Source organism: Ursus arctos, unplaced genomic scaffold (genome assembly GCF_023065955.2).
Source record: "Ursus arctos isolate Adak ecotype North America unplaced genomic scaffold, UrsArc2.0 scaffold_34, whole genome shotgun sequence".
Lineage (NCBI taxonomy): Eukaryota > Metazoa > Chordata > Mammalia > Carnivora > Ursidae > Ursus > Ursus arctos.
In genome coordinates this window covers 25490663-25513839 of record NW_026623030.1, presented here as the reverse complement: position 1 = coordinate 25513839, position 23177 = coordinate 25490663, and the positions used below count along the sequence as shown (strand labels likewise).

At 49.1% G+C, this 23177-nt stretch overlaps 1 protein-coding gene across 1 annotated transcript in view; it reads right to left on the bottom strand.

Moving 5' to 3' along the window:
* The window catches only part of DNAH10 (dynein axonemal heavy chain 10), a 125212-nt gene that overhangs the window by 45303 nt on the left and 56732 nt on the right, over nt 1–23177 (bottom strand). Inside the window, exons 32-46 of the mRNA XM_048221355.2 lie at nt 21433–21702; nt 21151–21334; nt 19632–19766; nt 18898–19050; nt 16316–16504; nt 14631–14777; nt 13838–14029; nt 12176–12294; nt 9610–9768; nt 8491–8626; nt 7226–7348; nt 5629–5763; nt 5115–5331; nt 2075–2194; nt 1027–1172 (exon numbers count right to left, since the gene is read on the bottom strand). Of these exons, the coding sequence (XP_048077312.1) occupies nt 1027–1172; nt 2075–2194; nt 5115–5331; nt 5629–5763; nt 7226–7348; nt 8491–8626; nt 9610–9768; nt 12176–12294; nt 13838–14029; nt 14631–14777; nt 16316–16504; nt 18898–19050; nt 19632–19766; nt 21151–21334; nt 21433–21702 (2425 nt within the window). The remainder of the gene's footprint in view (nt 1–1026; nt 1173–2074; nt 2195–5114; nt 5332–5628; nt 5764–7225; nt 7349–8490; nt 8627–9609; nt 9769–12175; nt 12295–13837; nt 14030–14630; nt 14778–16315; nt 16505–18897; nt 19051–19631; nt 19767–21150; nt 21335–21432; nt 21703–23177) is intronic.

Sequence of the window (23177 nt, the reverse complement as noted above, 5' to 3'; positions counted from 1 at the left end):
GTCGGGGAGGAAAGCCGCGGGAAACTTTGCTCCCCTCGGAGGTTCCAGAAGGCCAAGACAGGAGGTGGAAACTGAAATGATGAGTGGGTATTAACAAAAACATAGCACTGAGTCAGTGAGTGGATTTGGGGCAAGTACCTAGGAGCTGGGTATCCTGAGACTCACCAGGCAGCTTCTGGGAGAAGAGAGAGTCTTTCCTCAGTTATTAAAACACTAAATAAAAATTGTTTGAAGCCGCGGCGGCTGAAATGAGCAGGCGGCCCACATAGGGCAACTCTGAGTCTAGGAAAGAGAACCGGTGCCCTCGTTCCTAACGCCTGGCGCCCTGACACACGCCGCCCTGCCATGTTTCAGGGGTTCAGTTTCCAGTCTGTGTCCCCCACTACTGAGTCCCTCCAGATCTGACTGCATGTTGGCTGTTGTCTGCCACTGTGGCACCCGGCCAGCTCAGGGTCCGACACACGTCAGACCCTCCCGCATTTAACACAGGGCTGGAGGAAGGCAAAATGGCAGAACGGTGATGAGTAATGCGACGGCCAGCCTCTAAGATGACCCCCGCTCACCCTCACCTCCAGCTCGTCACCTGCGTAGCCGCCCCCCCCTCCATCAGGGTGATTCACGGTGGTCTCTGCGTGACCCACAGAAGGTGGCAGAAGTGAAGGTAGCTGATTTCCTAGGTCATCAGAGGCAGTGTAGCATCTGATGCCATGTCTGTCTTGGACATTCGCTCTGGCAGAAGCCAGCGGCCCCATCAAGAGGCCACCCAGGAGCCCTTGGAGAGGTCCATGCAGTCGGGAACTGAGGCCTGCCGTCTTGGAAGAGGGTCTGCCAGCCCCGGTCAGGCCTTCAGATGACTACAGCCCTGGCCAACTGCTGGCCAGTGATCTCAGCAGAGAGCCTGAGCTCGAACCACCCAGCAGAGCCACTCGCAGACTCCCACCCTGCAGAAGTGGTGAGATACGAGCTGCTATGTGTCGGGCTGGTTTGTTATGCAGTTGTAGGGAAGGAATGAGTACAATGACTTACGTTGATCTCTTCATTCAGATTTTTGAGGAAGTTCTGGGCAGTGGCTGTCTTGGAGGTGCCAGATTCACCGACCAAAAGAACAGGCTGCTTGATCTTGACCATTTGTTCCAGCATCCACGTAGTGCGCGTTGTATCCACTGTATGAACTAAGCATCAAGAAACGCCAGAGGGTGAGTGGGTGGCAACGTGGAGCCTCACGGAATCCCACATTTCTCGTAAAAAATACCAGTGAAAACCCAAGATGTGACCTTGAAAACGCAGGGGTGGGTGCAATCTGTTCAGGAGAAAATCCTTACCCCAACCATTATTTTTAATAGCTTTACAGGATGTAACTTACACACCGTGAAGTTCACCCATTTTAAGGGTTTAGTTTGGTGAGCTGGACACATTTCTAAGCTGTGGAATCACTGCCACAGGCCAGAGTTAGAACATCCAAACCATTTTTAATATCTGGTTCTGCTTTATATTTGGGATACTAAAAACTCAGTTTCTCTCTCTGAAGGGTCTGGTCTCCTGACCAACGACTTCCTCCGAAGAGACAATGAAACCATGAAGCCGCGTCTGGCTCATTCCTGCCCGGGTCGATTTCAATCCTGCCTGGTTCCTGAGCAAATGGGTACGTCTCACTGTATCAGCCACTACCACCTAAATAGCCAGAGGGGCACATTCCAAACACAGCTAGACACAGAAACGTCCACGGCACGCAGCCCCGCCTCGTTCCTCCTCCTCTCGTGCTCTGTTCCTTCCCGTGGCCAGCCAGCACTCCAGGCACCGAGGGGAGGCGGAGCGCCCATCCTGTCACCACCCCACGTGTCACGTGACCGCTGAGAGTCACAGACATCTGCAGGTGCTGCGAGCCCTGGCTCAGAAAGGGAATGGGAAGCGCTGCCTCTGGCCAGGCCCCTGGCTCGCTCTTTCTGGTTTCTCCGAATCTGCACACTGGTTAGGCCTCGGGGGAGCCACGGAGGCCACCGGATCTGTTCTACTCCCTCACAGAACGAGAGCCCTGCGCTGTTAAACCAAGAACAAGGGGGGGCTTCTCACTTACCCAGGATGTCGATAAATTTCCTCTCCGGGCTGTGAACGTAGTCAGGAACTAACTGGTTCCATGGTATCCACTTCTTCCGCGTGGAATCAAAATGAAAGTCATACAAGGTGGGGAGGTGACCTGCAGGGAATGACGGCCTGACCTCACTCTGCTCAGAGACGCGGAGCCGCAGAACCAGCTGTAGCGCACGCTTGAGATGGACAAACGCTCCTTGGTAACGGAGTACTTGGAAGCAACGCTCCCGTCCACTGGGCAGACAGACGCCGAGTCCCTTCCCTGGGACTAGGAGAGACAGGCACACAGGCCTGGCCCCGGGGCTTTCAGGTGTTAGTGGGCCGGGAGGGGGCGTGCTATGTCCTGTTACAGGGCAAGCACAGGTCCCCGGGCATCCCGTGAGGGCGTCTAACCAGGATGGGGCAGGGGAGAGGTCTGAGAAGCACCGGGTGCCACAGGGAGTGTGGGGCGCCCCAGACCTCCTCTGAACACACACCCCTTTGTCCCTGAACCCCAATCACAAGGGTGCTCCGCAAACTCAGCGCTAAGGAAAAGCTCCTTCACGCACCTCTTCTTGGACAGACTGCCACCCATAGGCCCCAGCAATGCCAACTTTCACAGCTAGCACTGGAAAGCAGCTTTCCCAAGGGAAATGCATCCAATCTGAGACCTGAAAAGTGGGCAGTCCTGAGCCAAGAGCACGGGGGCCACCGGGAGGCTCTGTCAGAGGAAGAAGCACAGAGGGGGCAGGCGAGGTCAAGCTAGAAAGGCCACGGGGCTGTTGTGTGAAGAGCCGGACGGACCATTCCAGGTGCTGGTTCTCCACCCCGTAGGTACTGGGGAGCCACTGACGTTAGCCTCCAGGGGCAGACGTGGTCAGATCTGCATATGCAACAACCGGCATGACTGTAGAGGAGAAGGCACCTGGAGGAGGGGAGGGGAGGCTGGGAGATGTGTTCGTGAGGCTCCTGCCTTGCCCAGGGCAGAGGTGACAGGCATAGGTCATGAGAGATGGCAGGGGTGACAGACGGAAATGACAGGTTGGGGGGGAGAAAGTGTCAAGGTCACCAGTATGCAAGGCAGACAGACAGGTGACTGATAGAAAGATGATGATGACAGATAGATTTCAACAGAACTGAGCCAGAGAACCAGGAGAAGGCGAAGGGAAGGAGACTGGCAGTCAGATGCTGTGAGCACGTGGCCAGCGCTCCGCGAGGACATGAACCATAAGAGGAGGCTGGAGGACTGAATCCCGATGTGAGGAAGGCGTCGAGAAAGGAGACGGGGCAGGACTGGCCAGGAGGGCAAAGGAAGAACATCTCGAGAGGGCGGGGCATGGTCAGGCGCACCAGATGCTGCGGCAAGGGCAGGACAGCGAGGACAAGAAGGCCCGTGGGCCCCGGCGGAGAGGGCAGGGGGCACGCTCGCTGGGAGCACCTTCCAGCTGTGGGGTGAGGAGGTGGGTGTTGTGGGTTGAGAAGCGAGTGGGGTGAGAGGACAGAGCTCACAGCCAGCCTTTCAAGAATGCATGGCCTTAAAAAGAAAAAGGTGGAGAGACGTCTCTAGAAGGAGACGGGATTAGGAAGGTGTCACCTGGGCAGGTCCAGGAGCGGCTGGGATGGGGTCAGTAGGGGAGAGACGGGAGAGACAGTTCAAGAAGAGCCCAGCAAGGAAGCGGGCCCCTGAGCGGCAGGCAGACAGGCCCCAAAGCACAGGGCAGCCCCGGTGGTCCTTCCCGAGCAGGGAGACGGAGAGCAGGCCAGAACAAGTCTGTGGGCAGGAAAACCCAATCTGACGCCTTCTATTTTTCCTGTCAAAGCAAGAAGAATGACCTTCTGCAGAGCAAGAGGAGAGGGTCAGGTGGAGGTCTGGGGAGAAGAAAGGGACGCTGCCCTTGAGGACGGGAGCGCTCAAGGCCAACACTTCAGTTAGAGGCAGCAGTCTGAATTTGCAGTTTTCTCAGGGTCACTCAGCCCTGGAGAGGCGCAGAAGACAGACTCAGGGCTCCTCAGGGATTTAAGAAAGGACAACAGGGCAAGGGAGCCGGGGGTTGGGGCAAGAGAGGGTGAGTGATGTGAAGAGGAAAGCAAGGAGCACGGGGCTGGGCTACAGAGGGGACAAGAAGAGAGGTGGGTGGCAGTCCCCATGAGGCTGGGATGGGCAGGTATGGCTGGAGTCACAGAGGCCGGTATACATTGATGACACAGAGAACAGCGCCGGGGGTTAGGAGCTAGCGTGAGGTCAGGGGACCCGTTATGGGGCGGAGTGCAGAAGGCATCTGGAAATGAGGTGTCCACAGGGCCACTCAAGTCCCCAAAACGAGAGCACACTAGGCGCCCCGAGTGAGGGGGTCACTGATGATGGCCACACAAAGCCGGCGTGGCGCGGGCAGTGGGGAAGCACTCACCCAGAGGAGGCTTGCCGTGCTGGAAAAGGATGAGCGAACTGCCACCCGAGACAGCGGCACTTGAAAAACATCTTTTCTTTGCACCGTGCTCTCCACTAGAAGGACCCGAGACTCTGCTACTTTACGCTTTCAAAAGAACACCCAGGTAATGAGGATAGAACACGACCTGGAGAGATGCCTACATGCCCAGGCATATTCAAATATCATTAGGACATGGACAAAGATCCTAGGGTTACGTATAGTTCTTTAAAAAGGCACATTTTCACCAAATACAGTTCCTGGAGCGTGAACATCTTTTCACACACAAACTTCAAACCTTAATATGATGACCTCCCAAGAATGACCTACCGATCCACACCTGAAAAAATTTTAAAACCTTAAACAGAGGGAAGGAAGCAAGTGCCTAAGCTTGGGGGGGAAGTTTGCACTCCAGAAAAGCCACTGGGGCTTTGGCTCTCACAGTTCACGCATCGCAACTTCTGAGGGTGCGCCAGGGGCTCCGGCCACAGCACGGTTGTCTACAGAAGCAAACAAGCCGCAAAACCCACCGGGGCGAACACGTGCAAAAACAAGGCCGCTTTCTCTAAAAACCTCCCCAAAGCATTCCGAGCAGGAACACAGGTCACACTCAGTTCGTACCTGGCAATTCCCCGGGGTTGGCCCATTCCCCTTCTGTATCGGCAGAAGGCAAAGAAGCAAGGCGTTTAATACTTTCATCAAATTTAATCCTTCCATCCTCGAGCAGGGAAGCGCCCAGAGAACAGTAGAGAGCCTCTAAGAAATAGCACTCCAGCAGGTCGGGGTCCTCTATTTCTCCTTCTAGTAGTGCATCCAACATCTTGGTTAACTGGGTTACCTGGTGCACAGGAAAATCCCCGATCAGCCCACATATTCCACCCCCCCCCCAACCCCAAGGTCAGTTCTGGTCCTAAATCTTGGGATCCCAGGTTCCAGAGTGACGGGAACTGATGACCCACCATATTGGTTCGGTCAGATGGAACGTGGCATCTTGTCCCACACGGGGTTACTGAAGGAAGTGCTGTGTCTTCCTTGTCAGTAACCTGCAATGTGACAGTTCACCCCTCTGCCACCTTGGACTGTGGGTCCGCCTTCAGGGAAGAAGTTCTCTTTGCTAATGGAGATAGTTTCTTACCATATTTAGGTCTGTCTGAGGGACTATTGTCTTCAGCTTCTCGCCTTGTCTTCCATCCACTATCCCTTCCACTATCACGTCGATGAGGTAGGGCACGTATTTCTCAAACAGAGTCTCTAAATTGCCATTCTCTGCCTAAAAAGAGAATTCCAATGCATTTTCAAGGACTCCTTTCTTTCAGTGGAGGTTAGTGGAAAGCTTATCTTGGCAAGAGGGATGAGAAAGGTCTTCTGATGAGTGAGAGACTTGGCGTGTGAGTAAACCCAGTAATAGCGCCTTAGATTTGTAGCCAGGTTGTCCTCTAGAGCACGCCTTCATCACGAAGCATTCGTTTCACTGCCTCAGGGTCTACCCCACCACCGGGAAGGGAGGGAGGACAGCAGATCCCATTTGATAGAAATGGCGCTGATTATCTTCAAGTTCAAGTTACATGGCCACAGTCATCCTGCAAGGAGTGCAAGGCCGTGGAAGGCGCCTCTCCCTATCAAGGCATTAAGGACCACCAGAGATGGCATGAGCCCTTAGACAACCCTCTCTCCCTTACAACAATGCCTCCCATGGTCCTATCATGTTCCCTCTTCTCTTCTCTGGTGTCATTACGTCCTGGTTTCCAATTCACTATCAGCCTAGTGGTCCTGCTAGTGATACACCCAAACCACCCATGTCACTTTGAGAAGATAGTCATGCTGTCCTGGGCATGGTCAAACCTTCATGTGTGTGTGGGCCTCACAACCCCCACATGACTGTCAAACCTATCTCTGCACTTTTTTAAAAAATATTTTATTTATTTTTTTGAGAGAGAGAAAGAGCGACAGCCCTAGCGGGGGTGGGACAGAGGGAGAAGCAGACTCCCCGCTGAGCAGGGAGCCCAATGTGGGACTTGATCCCAGGACTCTGAGATCATGACCTGAGCCAAAGGCAGATACTTAACCAACTGAGCCATCCAGGCACCCACTCTGTACTTTCTAATGAAGCCTTTTGTTACAGCAATACACACTTCAACAGCCACGTGACACATGACAGGGTTTGAGGTGAACTAAAACCATCAAACTCAATTACGTGACAAGCTAGGTCCTTCACACACGGCATTCATCCAAAACCTGGGCCCCTCTAGGGACAAGTTTCTCAACAGCTGGGCCCGGCTGGACCAGGATTTGCTAACTACAGCCCACAAGCCAAAACTGGCCCACCACCTATTTATGTAAATAAAGTTTTATGGGTACATAGATATGCCCATTCACATACATGGGCTGCTTTCATGCCAGAGTGGCATAGTTGAGTAGTTGCAAAAGAAACCATATGGCCCACAAACCTTAAAATATTTACTCTCTATCGCTTTACAGAAAAAATTGTCAATTTGATCTAAACTATTCAAAATCATTACCCATCCCACCAGCTATGGAATTATCTGGAAATCTAGTAAGTGTGTCTTCCATGTTTTCATCCTATTTATTGATAATATTAAGTGCTTAAGATCATAGGCAGATCAAGGTCAAGGTCATGGTCTTAACTACAAAACACATCCTTCTGGATTATGTTTATCCAACTAGCCACCAGCACTAATAACTTTTAAGTTCGTTTTAGAAATAATTTTCACCTTGTTTTGTATTTCATTAACCCATTTTTTCCAAAATGGTTGATATTTCAAGTTTTTAGGATCCACATAAACCATTCCACATCGAGACACAGTTGCAGGAGAGGCATACTGTAAATCTCCAACCTGGAGAAATAAAGAAAATCAGGCATGTCTACAACTACAAACAACGGTTCCGCATGTTTAAAAGCCTTTGCTTTATGCAAAGTTGTTACAACTGCAGAAAACCCGTGTCAAACCCAGATTAACATGGCTTTCATGAGTCTTCTAACTGAGCGCTTAGGCTTATCATGGGAAGATTATACATTTCTGATGTAGCATCTTTTTAAGTTTTCTTTTACTATAAATTAATGTGAAAATTAATATACTTTAGAATACCTGACAAAAAAGTTATCCAAAATCCCAACACGAAGAAACAAACATTGTATTGGAGTGTTTTCCTCTCAGTCTTTTTTCTTCATTTTTTTTAAAACGTAGTTGAGATTGGATAGTGTAAAACTTAATATGTATGCATCCAAACCAGCAATATTAACACTTATCTCTCTATGAAAAGATACAGTTCAGTCAGCCAATAAGATAATGATATGCAGAAATATTCATGCATCAACAAATTTTGCAGGCCAAGTTAAAAACAGCATTGACATGAAGCCATATCGAAAGCAAGTCTCAGGGCCACCGCTGTGAAACAGATTCTAAAGATGTGATAGGAAGTTTGAAACAACGAATGAAGAAAAGGCAAAAGGCAAATAGTGTGAGAGAAAAAAGGCAACTATAAACTCCAGGTCAAAAAAAAAAAAAGGCTCTAAAAGAAAGTAAACATAATAACAGTATACTAGTTGGCTCTACAGTGAATATTTCCATATTCATAATAATGCAAATACTGTTTACTGATTTAACTGATTTAGCAATGTAGTATTCTGAGGAGGGGATGACCTAGTGGTGTGAGAGACAAACTCTCACTTTCATAGCAGTCATAGTATAGATATTATGTAAACTCACTAAAGGAAAGGAACAGCATGCTAAGTGTGTTATTTACAGACACTAGGATAATGACCAGAAGAAATAACACAAGAGTGAAAAGCAGTTACCTCTGGGATTCGATGAAGAGGGAAAAGAGAAGTACGTGGAGTACTGAGTTGTACTCATCATAAAAACTCCTTGCACTGTTTGGGTTTTCTTTAGTCATCTATATTTATCACCAATCGAAGGAATATTTAAACTTTTAATTAAAAGAAAGATATTAAAAATAATTTTTCATCACTACTTGCCTCAAAGAGCAGAGCACAGTGTGCTTGAAGCCGAATGCGCTCACCGTTGGCCAACGTCAACAGCTTGTTGTCATCCATCACCGAGTTCATGTTCTCCACCCACAGGGCATCTACATCACCATCAAATAAAATATACCTGCAGCAAAGGAAAGTAAGCCAAGATTTCATATGGAACCTCCCCAATTCGTGTTGATTATTTTTCCCGGGATTTTGTCCCCAGGACCTGTGACAGAGCACCCAACTTGGTTCAGACGTTTGACCCATAAAATCAAATGGGGAAAAAAAAAAAAAAACAAAAAAAAAACCCGACATAAAAACCGAGTCCAGGCCCCTGTGTGGTTTGTTTGGTTGAGCGCCCAATTCTTGGTTTCTGCTCAGGTTATGACCTCATGGGCTTGGTGCTCCGTGGGGTATATGCTTGGGGATTCTCCCTCAAATAAATAACCTTAAAAAAACTGAGTCAGTCAGCAACACTGAAGAATTAAGAAACTTCACACACAAGTCTGGATGTCTGGCTTCTCTTGCAAACTGGAGGGCTGACAACACAGACCTGCACCCGTGCATGGGAACAATCTGCTGGAACTCAGTGGCAGCTGTCCGTGGAGATGGACAGTACCACGGTCTCATTCTTTTCTTAGAACTGAGACTGAATATCAATGGTTATTTATCACGGGTTTCAACACTGAGTTTTCTCATGGTAAGGTTAAGAGAAAAGGGAGGTGTTTCATATACCCATGTGCAATGGGTTGAATGGTGGCCCCCAAAAATATGCCCATCCAGAACTCATGACTGTGACCTCATTTGGGGGGAAAAACGGGGGGTCTTTGCTAATGTAATTAAGGATCTCAAGATGACAGCATCTTGGATTATCCAGGTGGGCCCTTCTCCAATGACAAGTACCCTGACAGAGAGGAGAGTATCCTCACAGTTGAGGAGACAGAGAGAACACGAAGAGAACTAAGATCCCACCTGGCGCTTTGTGAACAGGGCCCTTGACATCTAAGTCTGTGGGCATCCACGCATGAAACTACAATACCGTACCTTGTCTTTTTTATCCATAACATCCAGATAATTAACATGAACTAACCCAGGCTCTCTCCTAATCACTAAGGTACTCACTTCCGCTCCTTCTTATCCGTTGGTCTGTTGATCTCCCTGAAGATGTTTGACAGCACCCCGTCTGTCCAGTCTCGGGTAGTGGGGTCCAGGATGCCGTACAGCTCTATGACACTCACGGCTTTGGGATTCAGGACGTATAACTTTGTCAGCAGCCCAAGCCTAAATCAAAGGAGAGGCTTCAGCTGTGGTCCAGGTGGCCTAAACACAGCAGGAAAACGTTCTGGGCCACCTATGTGGGCATTTGATGTTTAGGACCCAATCCAGAATTTATTTTTTTTATAATAATTTTTTATTATATTATGTTAGTCACCATATAGTACATCCCTAGTTTTTGACGTAAAGTTCCATGATTCATTACTTGTGTATAACACCCAGTGCACCATGCAATACGTGCCCTCCTTAATACCCACCACCAGCCTATCCCATTCCACCACCCCCTCCCCTCTGAAGCCCTCAGTTTGTTTCCCAGAGTCCATAGTCTCTCGTGGTTCATTCCCCCTTCTGATTACCCCCAATCCAGAATTTAAAATGCAATCCACACATCTGAAACTAATGATGTAGTATATGTTGGCTAATCGAAAAATAAAATAAAATAAAATAAAATAAAATAAAATACAACCCAACTCAACCCATGCAAACCCTCCCCTAGGCTTCCCACTTACTATTAATGGCTTACACTAAATGCAAGGGAACCATGTTTCACTGAAAATGTGGCCCCAGCACAAGTGAGGTCTGAACTGAAAACACAGCTTTGCCTTTTGAGGGCATTGAGAAGCTAAGTTACATATTCATGCCTATGACAATTTACATAAATATTTCATAATTAGTGTATAGGAGATAACAGTCATCCAGGACAATGTAACACACCCTTGGACTACTAATCTTCAATCCCGCATATTTACAGAATATCTGCTCTGTGTTGCTGACTTTATAAATTGTGTAGACAGAGCATTTGCCACCCTAATGCCTGTAAATTCCCGTAACACTATGGGATTAATTCATCTACAGAAAACCAGACTTCACACAAACAGTAGCTCATAATTAAATAAGTAAATAAAAAAAATGGTGGCACGCATATACACACGTGTATATGATGGCTCTATCAATCACCTAACAATGAACTAATTAAAGAATAAAAGGCAGGGGTGCCTGGGTGGCTCAGTTGGTTAAGCATCTGCTTTGGCTCAGGTCATGATCTCAGGGTCCTGGGATCGAGCCCCGCATCAGGCTCCCTGCTCAGCGGGGAGCCTGCTTCTCCCTCTGCTTCCGTCTCTTTCATGAATAAATAAATAAAATCTTTATTAAAAAAGAATAAAAGGCATTATCACTATGGCACAACCCATTTAAAATCAGTAAGCCACTGTCCTCTGGTTTTCTCATAAGAAACATAGGAAGAAATAAGAAAAAGCTGACAGTCACTTTCTCAGTCGCTTTTACAGACTATCTAGAAATGTTACAGTCACAAAGATGATAAGGCTTGGTTCAGATTTTTGCTGGAATACGAGCAGACAGTGAAGTCTTTCTGGAACCTAGTTCTTGCTTAAGAGAAAAGTGAGAAGTCAGAAAACCCATCTCAGCATAAGGATAGGCTCCACAATTCACTACAGGTCTTCAGAATATTCCATATTAGGAGTGCGAGGTCCCCTTCCCTGGGAGCAGCAGCACTCCCGCTGGGCTGGGGATAACAAGACCTTTGGAGGGACGACACTGTTTTCAGCCACTCTGACAGCACAGCAGTGCGGCACAGTGCGCAGCGTCCTGACTCTGAAGGAGCAACCTGAACACCAGAGATACAATTTAATTTTCAAAATGTCCTTATAAGGCTGTTTGTGAATCACCCCTCTCACAGATAAACCTAGTCACAGTCTGATGCACAAAAGGGTCGCTGTTTGCCTTCTAAAATAGCAAATCAGCAATGGCACAAGTAGAGAAGCTCGGAGTCTAACATGGTGTTTAGGACACCGATGTGTTCAGATTTCAGTATTCAGGACTGAATAGTGACCCTGTGTGATGGGTTCCCCCCTTCCCTCTCTTTGTATTGTGTGCGACTCTGAGGATGATTGGGTCATGAAAATAATTGGTGGCCATGTGTCTAATGTATTAAAAATGTTTTGTGTTCCTTTCTAACTCTAACAGGATTACACCCTGGATTGAAAACATCTTCTTTGTGGTAGCTCTAGGTAGTTGCAAACATGAATGAACTTTTTGCATTCATAATTTAAAAAAAAAATGCAGTGCTTGGGGCACGTGGGTGGCTCAGTTGGGTAACCATCTGACTTGATTTCAGCCCAGGTCATGATCTCAGGTTGTGAGATCAAGTCCCATGTCAGGGTTCACACTCACCATGAGTCTGCTTGAGTTTCTGTCTCTCCCTCTCCTTCTGCCCCTCCCCCAACTCACTCTAAATAAATAAATAAATAAAATCTTAAAAAAAAAAAAAGCAGTGTTTTAAGACAAATTTAACCCCCCAGGAATTGAGAAAGCAAAGTAGGACTAGGTAATACCACCACCAACCTGACCAGGAAACCACCCTGGCAACCAGGCCTCCCATCAGGGTCATACTCACTTGGTCTGGGCCTGACACAGAGTGTTAATGACCACGGACTTGCCCCCTCCGGTAGGCCCCACCACCATGGTTGTGTGGCGGGTTAACATGGTCTCGAACATCTGGACCACTTTATCCACCTGTGGGGCAAACATTGGCAGCTGGGGTAAACACATCGGTTTTTTTTTTTTAAACAGCTTTGTTGATCTATAATTCACATACCATCCAATTCACCCATTTGAGGTGTGCAGTTCAGTGGGATTCATATGTGCAGCGTTGCCACGTTCAGTTTCAGAACATTTTCATCACCCGTTCCCCGCCCCCAAGACTCGCATTCCCGTGTCTCTCTTCCCAGCCCCGCCCCCAGTCATGTCTCCGCGGACCTGCCCATTCTCCATCCATAAATGGAATGACGTAAGTGGACCCACACAGTATACGCAGGCCTTTGTGTCTGGCTACTCTCCTTCACATGTTCTCGGGGTTCATCCACCCTGTGGCGTGGGTCAGGACTGACTTCTTCTTTGTGGCCGAATACTATTCCGTTGTGTGGCTAGATCACACCCAGGTTATTCATCCGTGGATGAACATTTGCATTGTTTCTATGTTTGGGCTCTTACGAAGAATGGTGCTACAAACACTTGTGAACAAGTTCCTGCATGGACATATGTTCTCGTTTTCCCTGGGCAGGTACATGGGAGTGGAATTCCGGGGCATATGCTAACTCTGTGATTAACGTCTTGGGGCAATGCCAGACTATTTTTCCACAGCTGCTGCACCATTTTACGTTCCCTTCCTAAACCACCACCTCCAGAGGCAAACGCCACGGTCAAGAACGGTGCAGAGAGCTTGCTCACCTGTGACTGGTGCCTGCTGCCCCAGCCCGAGGCCTCCGGGGAGCCTGATGTCCCAAGACAGCCCGGCCAGAGGCAGCCACTCTGGTCCTGCAGCCTTAGGCATTTATATCCTCAGGAGAACACTCTGGCAATAACTGACGACGTACTGACAACATCCACAACCCTACAGACCTCGGACCATCAAAAGCCTATCAGTAACATCTAATTTAATTGTTCTTATAAGTGCGACTCTGGAAAAAGGAAAAGGTGGGGTGGGGCGAGAACATGAGATGGTGGGACCCCAAAACAAAATAGCTCCGTTATCACATTATACCCCAAACAACTGCAGGGTGGTATGCACACAGCGTGGGATAGGACTCGGCCTTAAAAGGTGATCCGGACACCGGCCCCAGCATGGCTGAGCCACGAAAACACGCTGAGCGAAGTAAGCCAGGCACAAAAGGACAAATGCTGCAAGATGCCACTTACATGAGGTCCCCAGAGGAGTCAGATTCATAGAGACAGAAAGCAGAAGGGGGGTTGTCAGGTGGGTGCCAGGAGCTGGGGAGCGGGATGGGGAGTTGTTGGTTAATGGGGACAGAGTGTCAGTTTTGCAAGATGGAAAAGCTCTGGGATCTGTCTCACAGCAATATGAACATAACACCGCTAAGCTGTCCAAAAAATGGGTAAGATGGAAATATCTGTTATGTGTACTTTACCGCAATAAAAAAAAAAAAAGGCAGGGAAAAATGGTTAAGATGGTAAATGTTAGGTGTGTTTTACCACATTTAATTTTTTTCAAGGAAGGGGCCCACACGAAGCCTGTGGGCTCATTTGCACACCACCGTACCTGGACAGGTAAGACGATGTAGCCGTTCTCCGCCAGCACCTGCTCCACAGCGTCGTTAAAATCAGGGTAGCGGACGCGCGGGCAGTCTAGTCCGGGAAACAGGTCGGAAATCAAACCAAGGAAAAGAGGGACGTCCTCAAATACGAACTTGGGCAGATTCATGTCTCGAAGGGCCCTCATCAGCACCACATCCTGGACGGGACGGAACAGACATCTTCAAAGATATTTCCACAGGACCCAGGGACTAGTCTGGAAATCCTCTTATGAAATATACAATGAAATTTCATATAAAATATAAGACATACAGCATTGCAAGTACAGTCTCTAGAGAAACGTGGGCATCTCTGCCCACAGAGCAGCCCTGGCTGAAGAGTCTGCTTTGGAGTAAGTCCTGTCCTTTTATTGCAAAGCAGGAAAAACCCAAAACTTATGCTCATGTCTTCTTGAGAATGAGGTTTATCCCCACCCCTCCATCTCACCATCCTGCAATGATGGACTGACTATTACCACTGAGGCATCAGAAACTTTGGTGCTGTGAAGACCTTCAACTTGATCTATGGTCATTAGTCAAATTAGAAAAAAATATATAATAGTAATAATAATAATAATAATAATAATAATAATAATAATAAATAAGCGACCTAATTAAGGTCAGCAACCAAATGAAGTAACAGCGAAGACTAAAACTTTCCAATGGGGGCCATACTGCAGCCCATCATCTCATCCCAGCGTTTGTTTGGTGCACGTGAACCCGACGAAGCCCCGGAAGACGCCTGCGTGCACGGTTCCCTACCTCTCTAAGATCAGGAGAGCCTCTCTTCAGCTCTCCGGCCATTACCAACACGGACTTCAGGGCTCTCAGTCCAAAATCATAGTGATGTTGCTTGGAGAGTTGCTCCCGGGCCAGCTTATAAAGGACGGTCATCTTTTTGGCCAGGGTCTTTTGTGATCAAAGACAATGAAAAGCAAAGAAAGAAAATGACCTGAAAGCAGCAAGACATCATTCTACAAAGAAAGTGGACACAGTGTTCAGACGGAACCACTCTATGAGCAAGCCGACCTTGCCTCCAAGAGCAACACCAGCATGGGGCCTTCGTTTTCAACGATGACAAATGAGGAACTAATTTCAAAGAAGGTCAGTCTTACCAAACTCTGAGGACTGTCTTTGAAAGCTGAGGAAGATCTTCACTGGCTTAAAGAATAGAACCCGTCCAACTCTAGCAATCATGCTCTGAAGATGTGTTTTCTGTTTATTTGGACCTGAACATATTATTAAATCTTCTCCTGGGGGCGCCTGGGTGGCTCAGTCGGTGAAGCGTCTGCCTTCAGCTCAGGTCATGACATCAGGGTCCAAGGATCAAGGCCCACGTCAGGTTCCCTGCTCAGCAGAGAATCTCTCCCTCTGCACTTCCCTCACAACTCATGCTTGCACGTGCGCTTGCTCTCTCTTGCTAATAAATAAATAAATAAAATCTTTCAAAAAAAAAAAAAAAAAACTCCTGTAACTCGTTTTTCAAGATGAGTCAGCCACTCATAGATGACTGATGTAGCCGCTGGTGTAGGCTATTACGAGGACTCAAAGCCTGCTGCTCCCTAGGGAGGGTGTGGGGACTAAGAACCGAAATCCCAATACTCCTGTTCAAAATCTGGACAACATGCGAGCAGGAAGAGCCTTTTAAAAAAAAAAATTACAGAAAAGAAACCTCACAACCCTGTGTTGAAAGTATTCCCTATTTTGTACATTTTTCAGAACCTCCTGGGAAAATACAGGTGCATACTTTTTTATACATATTTTAAAAGGTGATAAAGGAGATAGGGTGTGTGTGTGTTTCAAAGCCACATATTCTCACGGTATGAGGCTAAGTGAAAGAAGCCCATCAAAGAGGGTTATATACGTATGATTCCATGTGACCGACTGTCACAACAGAGAATGGCAGGTGGTTGCCAGGAGTGAGGGCCGGGTGGAGGGTGTGCTACCAGGGGATGACAGGGAGGACTTTCTTTGTGGTGATGGCCCAGTTCTCTATCCTGACTGTGGCTCTGGTTACACCACACATGCGACAGAATGTTCTAGAACTCTCCATGAGAGAAAGAGAGAGAGAATATGAATGAATGAATGAATGAATGAATGAATGAAAGAAACCCGATGGAATCCAGATAAAGCTTGTACCTGGGCTAATAGCACTGTGCCCTCGTCATTCTGACAACCTGCCTTGGGGGGGGGGGTGTAAGATGTCATCACTGGGGGAAGCTGGGGGAGGGGCACGAGGAACTCTATACTATTGTTGCCACTTCTTGTGAGTTAAATTACTCAGAAATGAGATTTACAATTTTAAAAAGAGGAAGGAGGAAGAGACAGACAAAGCAAAAAAAATTTTAAGCCACACACAATGCAAACTGCCAAATGCCCGTCGGAGAGGAGAGCGGAGCCAGGGCAGAGATCTGGGATGGCCGGGCGGGGCACTAACGAGGCCTCACCTTGGCCCAGAGGAAGCCCTCCGAGAAGAGCATGATCTCGCAGATCTGCTGCAGGTCGGGCACGATCACCACCACGGGCCTGAAGAGGGCCTTCACCGACTCGGGCAGCTCCGTGCGGCCCGCGTAGCCTGGGTTCATGGTGATGAAGATGCCCATTCTCGAGTCCAGGGAGATCTCCTGCCCTTCAAACTGGAGGAGGACGGGAAATAAAGGGGGTTACGAGGCCAGCAGGCCCCCCACCAAGGGGGCTGGGAGAGTCATGGGGCTGCCTGTCTTCATGGGTCTAAGGCGGAGGCCACACTTTGACTCCGTTTCCCGGCATTAAACGTGGAGTCCTCACGCTTATGACCGAGTGTTCTAGGCAGCAAGCCTTGCTCTCCCACCCCATGACCCGACTCTGATCTGAATCCAGGGTCTGCACACGCGAGAAGGGGCTGATGCTGGGACGAGTGCAGCCTGGGGGTGATGAGAGGTGCTGTGTCAGCCCCAACAGGTTCCCTAACCTGAGTCTGTTTCCTTTTCTGCAAGGTTGTGGCGCCTGCATGAGGTGATCGCTCTGTGCTCAGCACCCAGCCCGCAGCTCCGCGCAAAGTGGATTATCACTCATGCTGCTTGTCTCAACCCCCATTCCAACTCCACCCCCGTCCCGCCGCCTGCACAGAAACCCACCCCAGCATCCTTCCAGAAACCAGCCTCTGTTCCTCCACATGCCTCAGGGACCAACAAACTACAGAAATCTCTATATTTTGAGGTTTTTTTTTTTAAGATATTTTATTTGAGAGAGAGAGAGCACGCACGTGAGCGGTGGGGAGGGGCAGAGGGAGAAGCAGACTCCCCGCTGAGCAGGGAGCCCAAGGCAGGGCTCGATCCCAGGACCCTAGGATCATGACCTGAGCCGAAAGCAGTGGTCTAACCTACTGAGCCACCCAGACGCCCCTATATTCTGAGTTTCTTTAGCCTATGGTCCAGTGTCACCTGTCTCAACTTTTGTCTCTAAGATTTCACTATTTTCTTTCTTTCACTGGTCCACGAGATAGACAAAGATAGAAAACTGTATTTTTACGAGGCACACACTGCCTCGGTGACAAGAGGGCCGCCCAGCAGGTAGCTACGGCTCCCCGAGGAAGGAGGCCACTATCCTGTATCCCAAGCCCACACGGAGACCACCCTCACCCACTCCCTGATATACATGTGGGGCCCCGACTGCCTTCTGGAGACGATGGACTGGCCTGCTCTTAAAAACACAGCTTCTGGAAACCTGAATGCATTACAGGTTAAATTTCCCTCCTTCAGGGGCACCTGGGTGGCTCAGTTGGTGAAGCGTCTGCCTTCGGCTCAGGTCATGATCCCGGGGTCCTGGGATCGAGTCCCGCATCAGGCTCCCCGCTCAGCAGAGAGCCTACTCCCTCTCCCTCTCCCTCTGCTGCTCCCCTTGCTTGTGCTCTCTGTGTCAAATAAATAAATAAAATCTTTTAAAAAATTATCTGGGAAACTAATTAAATAAACTCATTCTTAAAAAAAAAAAAAATTTCCCTCCCTCAGGAGCAGTAAGCTCAGCCCTAAAATATTTCGGAAGAGCCAATTAAAAGAAAATACATCCAAAGCCTTCATGGGAATCCTGAAAATGTTTAACAGGATTGAGTTTACATATCTCTTGACAGTGAGCTGCACTGAGGTCTGGGAGCAAAGCAGGAGGACACCAGGGCCAGGAGGTACCTGCAAGGGAATCCTCACCAGCCCAAGCCAAACCTGTGCTCTGAACTTCTCCACGAGGCTCTGTAGGGCCTTGGAGGATATATAGTTCTCAGGCACAAAGGAAGGACGATTTCAGGCACACAGGGACACGTGTGGTGTGACAGAGCCTGGTGTGTCTGCAGGGTGAGTGGCATGGGGTTGACAGAACGCAGGGCACACGGGGTCACAGGGTCATAGGGGGAGCAGCGGAGCATGTTAGCATCCCAGGGGGACCCTTTCGTCAGAGAACCCACCTCCGGGCTATCTAAATTATGTCCTAAGATCGTGTTTCTCCAAACTCTGATGCAGCCTCATCAGCTGTAACTTAGTAGAGACTTACTAACTCTGGTCTACACATACATCCTTGGGTGCCAGAGGTCGGGGAATGCTCAAAAATTTTCAAATCTGCCTTTTCGTTTTGATAACAACCTTAAAAATCCTGCTCGTTTTAATCCCCTAACTTGACGAGGTAGGAGGGCAAAATTTTGTGTTTCTGTGATAATGTCTATTGAAAGACATTTTGATCGAATGGACCATTAAACTTAAAGCCTGCTTTTTTTCCCTCAAACTTGGCAAGTGACCAAGAATATTTTCCGTTGACGGGGGCCCCGCCCATCACTTACAGGAGAACACTGCCTTACCGTCCATACCACTACTTCTACAGCACAATCCGGGCCACTTTCCAGAACAGTGCATTCCCTAATTCTCAAAGACGCTGCTAATTTGGGGGAAACCCAACCATCTCAATTTGAAAGTGAAAATCTGTCGAATTCTCATCTGATGTTTCGAAAGCCACCCGGCGTGCAGCCTGGAGAACGTGACCGCGGCGGCCGCACACTCACACACACCTGGAACGTGGTGAGCTGATGGATCAGAGCGTTTCGGATCGTCTGAATCTGAGAGGAGATGACTGACAGTACAGACGCGTCGATTCGATTAAACTCGTCAAAGCAGCCCCAAGCCCCACACTGGGCGAGGCCAGAGAAAATCTTCCCGATGGCCTAGTGTGAAAGGGGGGGGGGGGGGGGGAGAAAAAGAAAAAAAAAAAGCACACAGGCAATTTTTATCTTTCAGATCGCATGCGATACCTTTACAGATAGATAACCTAAATCAGAGCAGTGCACATTGGGCTGGCAGAGAGCCAGCCGGCCAGCCGCCCCACTGATGGATCTTTCCGGCAAGACTTCCAGGACCCTCATGGGCCAGCTCTCCCATTCACGGGACTTTACAAATTAAGGATTTTCATGGAAAACTCCAGAGTTCTGGCTTCTCTTGAAATACTGGAAAATCTAGCAGCACCGGGTCCATTTCCCCAGAGCGGTAACGACTAAACCACAGCTGGAGAGTGGCGCCCCCTGGGGCCGCGGCCCTCGCCTCACTCTACCTCTGCACCAGCGGCTCTGCGGGGTTCCCGTGGCCGACGTTTGCTCCCCGTGCTATCAAAGCAGACACGTGTATGTTCTGAGACTGAGGGCGAAAGATTTTTTCTGCTCTAGTCTTCCAGCTGCCTCCATGGCTTTTCATGGAAGGGTGTGGGGTGCAATGCCTTCCTCCCACGTCCCGCGCGCAGCTCTCCCCATACCTTGTAGTCCATGCCTTCCCCGCAGTTGGTCACAACACAGAGCAAGCCCAGGGCTTTGGCCAGATCCTTGGTGGTCTCGGTCTTGCCAGTACCTGCCGGGCCAGCAGGGGCCCCTCCCAGATACATGGACAGTGCCTGTCGATGAGCCAAACGCAAAACCTCTGTTGTCTGCTTCACACGGGGAAACGGGTGCCATTTCCCAAAGCACTGCGACAACATATGTGCAACATACGTGTGCCAATGGACACATTCACGCTCACCTTTCCTGATAGTCCCTGTGTTTCACATTTCTGTGTTTTTCCATTGACCTCTACTGGCCGCTCCCACGTCACGATGTAGGGACCAATGTACCAAGGACTAAGTGACATGCGGGAACGAGCGCCTACCCTGAGGACGAGGCCCCCATAGTGCCCAGAGTTGAGGCCCGTGCACACACGTACATCTGTGCCGGGAAGGATTAGTCCTCCCCAAGGAAAGGGCTGGCCCTTTGTCTCCAAATTCTAGGATTTGACCTCAAAGCCTGTGGAGTGTCCTGAGAACTGTGACTTTGGGCCACACGGTATCAGCTTGACTTCTGGAGGGGCTGGAAACCACAGTCAGCCAGACAAGCAGTCAGTCATCTCTTCAAGACCAGTCCCCAGTTGAAAGCTTAGACACCACACATCCCTGGCGAGCTTCCCTGGGTGGCAGTACGCCCGCGGCCACACGGACTTGCTGCAGGACAGAATGCTGTCTGCACAACGACACCGCGACAGGGAAGTGCAGCTCCCAGCCTGGTCTCTCCCAGCCCCCGGCCCCGGCCATCTCCCACTGCGGTTTCGATCTGTATCCTTTTGCTATAATAAACCACAACTAGGACTGCAATGGCTTTTCTGAGTTCTGTGAGCCCTTTCTGCAAATTATTAAACCTGAGGGTGGTTTTAGGGGCTGCCTGAACCGGCAACAGCCCAACCCCAAAAGGTGGCTAGAAGGTCACGTTCCAAGTTCAAACTTGTTTATAGATTTTGAACAGTGATGTCCTTTGCTATCGCACTGGTTTCGGGGGGCTGCTCTCGCAAATTACCACCATGTGGGGGGGCTTAAAACAACAGAAATGTATTTGTTCCCAGCACGAAAGTCCAGGAGTCTGAAATCGAGGTGTTGGCAGAGCCACACTCCCTCCAAAGCTTCTGGGGTTCTTTGCTCTGGCGGCTGCAAGCTTTCCTTGGCTTGTGGCCACCTCACTCCAATCCCTGCCTCTAACATCTTAAGAGGAAATGTCTGTGTCCTCTTCTCTTCTCACAAGGACACCAGTCATCGGATTTAGGGCCCTCATCCAGGAGGTTCCCAATCCTTCCCTAATTAAATCGACCAAGACCCTATTTCCAAAGGTCACATTGTGAGGTTCCGAGTGGACATGAATTGGGAGGGACGGACACGGGTCAACCCAGAACGGTGTCTGCAGTCGCCCCAATCACGCTTCGAGAACAACCCATAACTACAGGCAGCTGCCTACGGCGCGGTGCAGGTGGCCAATCACCTGCGTGAGGGTCAGGTAAATCCGGTCGGTGAGCGGCGTGATGACCAGCCTCCCGTTCAGACCCATGTACTCGTAGCCATAGCTGAAGGTGCCTGTGCACTGACGGATGTTCAGCTCGTCCGGCTCCCGGTCCCAGTAGAACCGCAGCTGACTTTCCCACTCAAACTCCCGGGCCTCGAGAATGCTGGAAAGGGAGAGGAGGGAGAGGAGGCCGGAGAAACAGCAGGGCCAAGCCTGGTGGAGGACGCACTGTGACACGCCGGGGCCCCCGGAGGTCCCTACCTGCCTCTTATGAAAGAATCGACTATATCTCTGGCATGCACGTCGATGATGAGGACCGTGTTGTATTTCTTTCTGTCGTTCTTGCTCAAGGGCGTGGTGATCCGAGTGACCAACTCATCGATCTGCTGGTGCATTTTCTTGCCGTAGTCCTTCATGGCCTGCTTCTCCCCTTCCTGTACTTTGTGGAAGACATCCTCCACCTCCCAGGTCCACCACACCTGGCAGGCGGCCAGCACCACCATCCCTTGGTACAGGAGCATCCAGTCGACTCTAAAGGAAGAAGCACGCCTGTTCGAGACCTTTTCCCAGGGACCGGCACCGGATAACAGTCCCCACAAGAATGTAATTCTTTGGTCTGGAACGGGGGAGCCAGAGTAAGGGCTCTGGTAAGTAAATGACGTAACTCCTCCGGCTGGATAGGAAAACACCAGGCCAACCCCACGTGCACACGAGAGAGTTAGAGGTGATGAAGTAGAAAGACGCTAGATCCCTTTTAAAATACGCCTGGACGGGTTTGCAGAGGGACTTAATATTATGGGCATATGATAAGAATTTCTACATTTTTAAATTCCAACAAAAAATTTAATCATCTCTGACCACCCCGCCCCTTTGCCTAGTTATAGCCTCCTGCAGGTTGCTCACTCTTCTTTTCTCTCCCATGCACACCTGTCCGAAGTTATACACACATATGGGGAGCCGGCCTGTGGCAGCTGCTCCCCCAAAAATGGCACCAGACAATACAGGGTACTCTGCACCTCGCTTGTCCCATTTCAGAATTCTGAGCCAAGCCTACAGGTCAGCAGATATAGTCTCACCCGATCTTTATAAAAGCTGCGTGATTTTCCGGGGCTTGAGAGTGCTGCAGTGCACTCAAACATTACCTTACTGATGTCTAGGCAGGGTGCTTCCTGTTCCTTCACCAACACAAGTAAGACTGCAATAAACATCCGTCTACACCATCTGGTGATGTCTGGAGACATTTTCCGTTGTCACGACTTGGGGGGGTGGGGTGTTACTGGCATCTGACAGGTGGCAGGGGCTGCAGATGGTACCAACCACCCTATGAGACACCGGTGTCTCCCACAGCAGAGCATTCTCCGGCCCCAGACATCAGTAGTGCTGAGGTGGACAACCGTGTTCTACGTCTAACCTGATGAGTCAGAGCTGCTTCCAGGCTTACAGAACAGAATCCCAAAAGCAAAACAACCAGGCCAAAGTACAGTGCACTCTTTGGGTAGTTTGTTTTAATAGAAATGGTCAAATTACTTTTAAAGGTTGTAGCTATCCTTACCCCACTGACAATGCCTAGCACTGCCCTTCTCACCACATACTCTTCAGCACTAGGTATTATCACTATTTTGATTTTTTGCCAATCTGAATGGCAGAAAAATAGTATCTCATTCTATGCTAATTTGCGGATCCCCGATGACTAACAACAGCTCTCCTCTTTTCATATGTTTATTAGCTGCTTGGATCTCCCTTACAGAGATACTAATTTCCAAAACTAGTAAGTGCCTTGAAATATATTTAGGGCAATTTTTTTTTTTTCTAAATCATCCTTTAAAAATAATGGACCCAGAGCTAGAAGGTCCAATCCAGGAAAAGTGACTGTGAATTACTAGTCATTACCATGATGACATCCAACGAATGGAAAAATAAATTTAAAAGAATATTTAAAACAATGAAAACATTGGGCTTTGCCATCTTGTTTTAAAGTTGTCTGGCACCTCTAAAACCTCAATAGT